The sequence below is a fragment of the Nicotiana attenuata genome, chromosome 10 (genome assembly GCF_001879085.1).
Source record: "Nicotiana attenuata strain UT chromosome 10, NIATTr2, whole genome shotgun sequence".
NCBI classification, from domain to species: Eukaryota; Viridiplantae; Streptophyta; class Magnoliopsida; order Solanales; family Solanaceae; genus Nicotiana; species Nicotiana attenuata.
In genome coordinates this window covers 30,860,823-30,869,115 of record NC_031998.1, presented here as the reverse complement: position 1 = coordinate 30,869,115, position 8,293 = coordinate 30,860,823, and the positions used below count along the sequence as shown (strand labels likewise).

General features: G+C 38.3%; 1 protein-coding gene across 1 annotated transcript; it reads right to left on the bottom strand.

Moving 5' to 3' along the window:
* On the bottom strand, positions 352-6,806 carry LOC109233235. The gene is made up of 4 exons (XM_019399031.1): positions 6,540-6,806; positions 5,303-5,955; positions 5,057-5,152; positions 352-581 (listed from the first exon to the last, which is right to left on the bottom strand). Exons 1-3 carry the CDS (start codon positions 6,616-6,618, stop codon positions 5,063-5,065), a joined length of 822 nt encoding a protein of 273 aa, XP_019254576.1. The 5' UTR covers positions 6,619-6,806; the 3' UTR covers positions 352-581; positions 5,057-5,062.

The window sequence follows — 8,293 nt, the reverse complement described above, 5'->3', positions numbered from 1 at the left end:
GTATTACCGACTCAGACAAAGATCAGACTTTAAAATTGAATCAATATTCCTACCAAAGTAAAGTTGCTGTGGTACCCGCAACTCTATGGAACATGATGTCACTGCACACACGATAGAAATTTTCTCTCAAAACCAAAAGATATAGCATAACATGGGTGAAAAAGAGTACTTGGGAGCAAACAATCAGTACAGATTTGACAAGTCTTTCCACAAAGCTTATTATCGTATATTTGAACACGCATTTGACTTGGTGAAGAACCCATAAGATGTGAATGTCTCTGCCTAATCACATTCTAAACCATGATGACTACACGAGTTTTCACGAAAACTATTTTCACTTTTTGCAAAAAGTTCACAAACAAACAGAACTACGCACTGCATAAATACCAGGAAAGCAGGACAGAGACAAGGAGTTCATAGCTGCTTTTCAAACAAAACTAGGATTATTGAATATATAATTGTGTAGCTACGGTTGTCGCCCATAATTCAAAGAAAAAGAAGAAGACTACTGTATAACTTCCATGATCCACCAGATGCCACCAAATGTTGATTATTGACTCGAGCAATTTCATGCTTTCTTTCTGCATCAAAAAAGACTTGATTATATAAGGATCATGCTTTAAAATGCTTAGTGAGAGAGATTATTCTGAATTGCAAGATAAAAAGGATGCAAACTCAATAAAACAGTCATTAGGTCTTCCGAGATGAATGGAAAAAGTCATGCACAGAAACAGGAAGATGCACCCGATAACCTCAATATCCTTACCAATAACAGCCTAACAAGTTGGAAGAACAATGTCACAGGGTTCAAATTCGAACTTATCAGCCTTTGAAGCACAATTTTTTGAGATTCTAAAATAGATCAATCATCAAATATCGACATAAGTTTTGGAAGTAAGAAGCATGCGATCCCAAACAGTTTGATCCCCTTATCCCTTGAAAAAATTATGATAATAACCTGCTATACTTGAGAATTGAAGAATCTTCATCTGGGAATAAACCCTCCAACCTCTAAGAAGTTGCATCTAGAGCATGGAAGATTGGAAGTTTGTGAAAATCACACATTCTGGCAAACTTGCTAGCTAAATCCATCTGGAACCAGGGAAATATGAATGCCATGGTATAAGTATTGGGCTCTCTTTCTGGTGCAAGAGAAGAGAAGAAACGAAGAGAGAGAGAGAGAGAGAGACGATCTGGCTAATTCTATATACAACTATCTAATGGCTGGAAAGAAAGACGACCTCACCTTCTCTGGTGTCTAGCTGACCCAGCTTGAAGTCTACCAACCCTTTTCAAGTCGGGACAGCATGCCGTTACTAGTGGATTTAGTGGTAAACTATTTATTCTAAATTTCCCTCCTCGCCTAGAATAGAAGGATAAGATTATTTGAATTCCAAGTTTTAATAGAAATTTTTTATTGACGAGCTATTTTGAAAAAATGGAAACTTAGGTAAGATGAGGAGATAAGGGGCGAAGGATATTCATGATATTCGGAAAGATTTATGTTCATTCGCAGAGAGAGAGAGAGAGAGTGAGTAGTGACACCCATAAGGGGAACAAATTACCAGAGAAAAAGTAATTGAAGCAAGACTAAAAGTCCAAAATCCAGTAAACATGTCCGTGCGTTTTCGATATTTCCGTTTCTATGGTATATTAGTTTCAGGAACAAAATTCAATGAACCTAAATTGGGTAAGAAGCACCAAAAATGCAATGAAATGAAAATTCAAGTTGAAGATGAACTCCCTCCTCTCCATTTCTCAAAACCGTCAATCTTTAATTTATCGTACATTTTTATTTCTTCAATTCTCGTATCAATATATTAAATGTCTTTTAGTTCATAAGAAAGAGATGAAGCTTCTCTCTAGCAATGATTCTAGGTGACGAACAAAGTGAAAACTACTGGGTATTTCTTTAGGGTTTTCTAAGTGATTTTCTGATTGGGGGAGAGGTTATTTCACATGGAAGAATGGTTCATCGGAGTGGAATTTTCCAGCCAGTGAATGAGGCGAGATAGAGAGGATGTGGGAAGAGAGGAGAGGCAAGTATACATACGGGCAAAAAAGTCATTTCAGAAAAAATATAAAGCTATTCACGCTCTCAAAGGAGGTGAAAAACACTTGTTGTGCCATGTCAGCACAATGTGTTTCATAGGCACATAATTGACATAGTCCAGGTATTCAATAGGTCACTCCTCCAGTTAAAGTGTTTAAATGATATCTCGTGAAAAGATCAAGGGATTGTGTATGTATTCAGCCTATTATCTATATAGTAATTTCTAGCTGCATATCGAGATTCAACCTTATTCCCTACTTGTCAGAAAATACATTATGGACTTTGTCGATTTGGTCAAAGGGGATACTACCATTGCAATGAACCAGGCCATATGAGAGATTGCCTTCAACTCAAGCAGGCCACAGCTACTCAGGCAGCTTCTACAGCTACTACTCTCTCACTGTATCTCCTCTAGTTCGGTCTAATAACCCAGTAGGTCGTGGTGTAGGTAGGAAAGGAGCTCAGGCAAGTGGCGGACTAACTAGTCTCTATGCCTCCATAGACCGTGTGACGCCCGTAACGAAGGGCGGGCCAATGAGGACGAGTTGAGTAGGACTGGCAGGCTTCTAGGCTGGCAAGTTTCTAATGAAGGGGTGCACATGTCACCTTAGGCGAATCCCACAATGGAATGGGGGACGAAAGTGCAGAGCTTTATAAGGCACAACAAGTTCACATGGTGCACGCGCTTTTGGGGCTCGATATGGTGTAGCCTGAAAGAAAATTCCTTGTGGGCCTAGGCCCAAAGCGGACAATACGTGTCATGGGCTTGGGTCATGACAAATATGGTATCAGAGTCGAATCTCCCTCAGTATGATAGTGGAGCAAACCTGAGCGAGGATGTTGAGTCCCAAGGTATGTGAATGTGACGCCCATAACGTAGGGCGGGCCAACGAGGGCGGTTCGAGTAGAACTGGCGGGCTTCTTGGTTGGCTAGGTTGGCAAGCTTCTGAAAAAGGGGTGCACATGTCACCTTAGGCGAATTCCATATCGGAATGGGAGAGGAAAGTGAAGAGTTTTATAAGGTACAACACAAATTCACATGATACACGCACTTTTGGGACTCGATATGGCGTAGCCTGAATACAAATTCGTGCGGGCCTAGGCCCAAAGCGGACAATACAGGCCATGGGCTTGGGCCGTGACAGACTAACAGAGTGCAGAGGCATCGAATATCGTCATCACAGGTAATTTAATAGTGTGTGACCATCTTTCTTATACTTTGATAGACCAAGGTTCTGCCGTCTCTTGTGTGTCACACTTCCTTACTATAGAATTTGGAAAAGAACCCAAACAACTAGAAATTTCCTTTGAGGTTTCATTACCTGTTGGAAACTCGTGAGGAGTTGATTATGATATGTCTTTCACATCGAAATGATATATCCTTTAACAACAAGAATTTAATCACAAACTGTCTATGAGACCTAATTGAGTAAAAGGTAACACTACGAACGGAAATACCATATTTTGTGAGCAAGGGAGATATATAGGATGTACAGGACAAAGGTCCTAGTTTGAAGGTGAGTGCGTGAGTTGATGATGTGAGAATGAACCCCGAGGGAGAGGTTCATGGAACACGACACAGCTAAGGCTAAGAACGTTGCGTATGTTGACATGGGAATATGAAAGTAGAAATAACGAGACTCTATGAATTACCACAAGCAGTTTTTTAAGCATAAAAAGAGTTGCCTAATGAGTAATGGTGAGTTTATTCCACTAGCAGTCCTAATAGTTGGACGACAGTTGTTACAAGAGAGAGTGATAACCTTGATGTGTATACTGATGCCTTGATGATGTTGTATATTGTGGGATCAAGTGATTGGAAGTAGAGATGATGCATTGTGATATTTGGGCAGGTGAAAGTTATTTGTATAACTCTAGTTATAAAGTAAACTTTGCCGAACATTCGAAAAACAGGGGGAGCTTGCCAAACTTTAGTACTCAAAGGATATAAGAATTTGACATTAGGCCTAAACCTTCCCTCTCAATTCAAGGGGTAACCAAGTTTGATAGTCGAGGACAAATGTCATATAAGGGGGGAGCCTATAATGCCCCGGAAAATCTTTTGCTAAGTATTACGTCATTCAAACCTTGAGATAGACACACGGGTGTTCGAAAAGTTCTAAAGAGGTATTCCGACATTCCTACAAGATCTTATTACTTTTTTACTAAAGGGTAGCAAAGCAGCAATCTGTTCCGGGAAAAATACCCTGGCACGACGTGCCATGCGACATGTGGCACGATTTCCATGCAACATATGGCATGACGTGCCAGGCCAAATTTGGGACAGATGGGCGATAATTTGAGTTTCTGAAAAAACCCTCTTGGCACGGGGTGCCATGCAACATATGGCAAGACATGCCACGTCAAATTTTTAGCCTATGTAACACTGAAATGCTTGTCTTACAAGTCACTTCGAGGAGAGAGAAACCTAGTTACTTCTACAGCATTTGGAAAGGTTTTTCAGAGCAAGAACGACCTAACGCTTCCCCAATCCACCCAAGATAAGATCCCTAGCCATAATAGGACTGCCACCAATAGTTGGAATATAAGCAGATATAACAGTGTGTTTCAAGCTGGTGCAGAACTATTAAATCATTGAGTTTAGGAAGTATAAAAGACTGTTAAAAGATTTTCAAGAGGAAACGAAATCAACCAGCAGTATATTCAGCTATTAAGAAGCTTTCTGTGGGCTGCACAACCTTTCTTATCATCATCGTTTCTTCTTGTAATAAATCAGGTAATGATTTAGAAATGCCTTATGAATGAAACCACACAGTAGCAGTTCAAAGACACAGACCAAAAAAACTATTTTCAGATAAAAAACACCCGGTGATTATATCAACAAAATCAAGTATAAGAACCAAGGACACGAAAGACACAAAACGACCAAAAGTAAATATATCCAACTAATAAAGGCTACACCATATTTTTTTCTTGTAAACCTTTCACTTGTAAAAAGGAATTTGCATGGGGAATACATCAAAAAGAAGGATCATTTCCCACCTGAAGTTATGTATTTGATCCTGCAAACACCTCAAATAAGCCACAGCAACTCTTCCAGGAAGTTGTTTGCACTGGTCGCGGAGCCAAAGCCACCGGCTGATGCAAATAGTTATGTAAGGGAAAAAGTTAAAAAAAAATTCACTACATAAAGAATAAACAATTTGGACCGTTCTTAAACTGCAATGCATAATTTGGAGCATTCTTACAACTGAATGAATCAAAAAGCAAGAGAAGAATGTAGAAGACCTGATGCTCATAGCATTCGCGAGTGGGAGTATCTTTCACATTATCTGGATGAACAGTGACATCAACTGTAGGAGCATTGTAAGACAGCTCTAGTTTGTCTTCATCTTCTTTGACCGCGAAGGCTTTTGCATCTGAAGCTGCTACAGCACCATCATGCAATGTTTCACTTGCTTCATCAATCCTTTTCTCTAATTCCAGCAGAACTTCTGAAACCGTGGCTTTTCCATCCACAAAACCCAAATTTCCCTTCATTGCCGGTTCCACAGTATGTGATGTCGTCACATTATCAGTATTAGATGAACCCGTTGTCACTTGAATTGCGTCTTCTGATAGGGAAGCCTTATCTAGATCAGATAAAGAGGCTGTTTCCACGATCGATTTACGAGCATCTGTTCCTGGAAGGTTCTCAGCGACTTGGTCATTAGCAAAAGAATCAGGTTCCTTCACTAATTCACCAGGTGGAGCATTATCAACCGAGAAATTCTTGTCAACAACAGCAGGTTTTTCATCCGAACTGCTGCTACTGCGGCTGCTGCTGCTACTACTACTACTAGAACTCCTCCGTAAGCCTTTTTCAGGAGGTTCTTTCCCGGGTTCAACTTGCTCAATATTTATGTTCAGGCTCTCGGATCCATCGTGCTTTAGGTCTTCTCCTACCATAGTATGGTTCATCCCCCAGTGATTCAGAAAGGAATCAAGTAAATTACAATCACCCAGAAGTTATATAAACCCACATATCAAAACTAACTTTAAATAGAAAATGACGAAATTAACATGGGTTGGTATTGATTTCAGAAATTAGAAACGACTCTGAGCAATACAATCATGAATCAAGCACAAAACACTCTTATATACAAATGTGTGCATCCAAAACTAAAAAGACAATTAATTAGAGAATAACAGCGAGACACATGAGTACGGAAAAACATATACTAAAGTAAGCGATACAAGAGCATATAACAAAGCAATTGAGAGACAAGTCAAAGCTGTAAAGTTGTTAAAGATGAGAAATTGATACAAAAGTGGCATATTGGTATGTACAGATTGGACTAACAGAGCGTAAAGCACAGTAGCACATCTACTACAGTCTAGACGAGTAAGATTCACTTGACAACTGTAACAGACTGCTCAATGATTTACTAAAACGAAGCACAAGCTGATGAAAAAGATTTAAAAAAAGAAAAAGGAAAAGAAAAAGTTAAGTAATATTTAAAGTGGGGAACAAGGAGGGAAGTACCATGAGAGTAGGAAGGGTCCTTTGCTTGCAATTCCTTCTTTTTCTTGGCAGCTTTACGCTTCTTGGCACCTGATGGCATGATGATTGTTCGATTCTAACGGACCCTCTCTTGTTCTCTGACTCTATTTAATTCTGTAACTTTGCTTTGTGGGAGTTGAAAATGGTAGGAGTAATACTTAAAAAGGACTGGCAGATTGTGGGAGGGAGATGGGGATTGGCTCACCCCTATGGCTATTTCACGAGGGGCGTCACTTTTCCGTGAATATTGTCCGTATTACTCCCACTTCTTTTGTTTTTAATTTAATTGTTATGTCCGTATTCAAACCTCATACTCCCTCACTTTTAATTTTGATTGAAATTATTTTTTTTTAGTCCGTGTCTAAAATAATGACTTTTTTATATTTGAATATTGTTTTTATATAATAATTTATAGAGACACAAAATATATATGCTTTATTTTAAATCACAAGTTCAAACTTTCTATTTTTTCTTAAATTATGTGTTCAGTCAAAATAGGTTCAAATAAATTGAAATTTAAAAAGTACTATTTTTTATTTTATCTTATTTTTGGGTTGGGGGGATAGAGTTTTTTTTTTCTTTTAAAAAGTCAAAGTTAAAGTTAGGGTGTTTGGCTAAGCTTATAAGCTGGTCAAATTGGCTTATAAGCATTTTTTGGCTTATCTACGCGTTTGGTAAAATTAAAAGTGCTTATAAGTTAAGTGCTTATAAGCAAAAAATAAGGCAAAAGCCATAAGTTGGTCTCCCCCAACTTATCAAATTTCAGCTTATAAGCACTTTAGGTTTGACCAAAATATTTATTATTCTATCCCAAAAATACTTCTTTTTAAAACAAAACTCTTTGTATACCCAATTTTTTAGCTGCTTATTATTAATTTCAGCACTTTTATCCAAACACGTAATTGCTTATTTTTTAAATCAGCTTCAGCACTTAAAAGTGCTTTTCAGCGCCTATGCTTATCAGCTACTCTAAACCAGCTAAGCCAAACGGGCTCATAACCATCTCTTCAAGCGCGCTCAAAATTGGAGTAGCAAGATCTCATTATTTTCCATTAAAACGTCATGAGAGTGAGTTTTGGTGGAAATCTTTATTCGAAATGTTTTGATGTTTTAACTTTTTCTACGCCTTCATTATTAACTTTTTTTATATTTTTCATTTCAAATCTTGATTATTTTATACTGGTTCATAATAATACCATCTTTTGTAGTAATTATTTAATTTTAATCGTTAAGTGTTAGCTAATAACAACTATATCCAAATATTATTCGTTTAGTGATTGATGAGTTTTCAATGTCTCAACTTTATGTTTTGATGATCTAACAAACTTACTGTTAAGAACCAGATAGGGAACCTGTTGGTATACATTGCTAATCAGCAGACTCCAGCTAATTAGAACTGCTGCAACCTTAGAAGATAGAGAACCAACATAGGGACCTGATCCCTTGTGTTTCCCTAACAGCAGTACGAAAGTCAACTGCGTACAGCTGGAAAGTGACTGCCACAGAAACAGTGCACACAATGCAGCACAGTTCTGCAGTCACTTATTTTTTGTTACGACCCAGATTTCCCACCCTCGGGAGTCGTGATGGGCGCCTACTAATAGGAGCTAAGCAAGCCAATTAGTTTAACATTTCTCTCAACATCATTATCAGTATAAAGAAGAACGAGGCAATTAATATAAAAGTGGAAGTCTCGAAACATAAATAAAAGAAACCAAGTGCGGAATTTCAAATAC

What these genes read in the sequence shown, in the direction of transcription:
- LOC109233235 (XM_019399031.1), bottom strand. Translation starts at nt 6,618, where the DNA reads ATGCCATCAGGTGCCAAGAAGCGTAAAGCTGCCAAGAAAAAGAAGGAA. An exon ending in GGACCCTTCCTACTCTCATG is followed by an intron (nt 5,956 to 6,539) that starts GTACTTCCCTCC and finishes ATACTATGGTAG; the next exon opens with GAGAAGACCTAAAGCACGAT. An exon ending in GCGAATGCTATGAGCATCAG is followed by an intron (nt 5,153 to 5,302) that starts GTCTTCTACATT and finishes TATTTGCATCAG; the next exon opens with CCGGTGGCTTTGGCTCCGCG.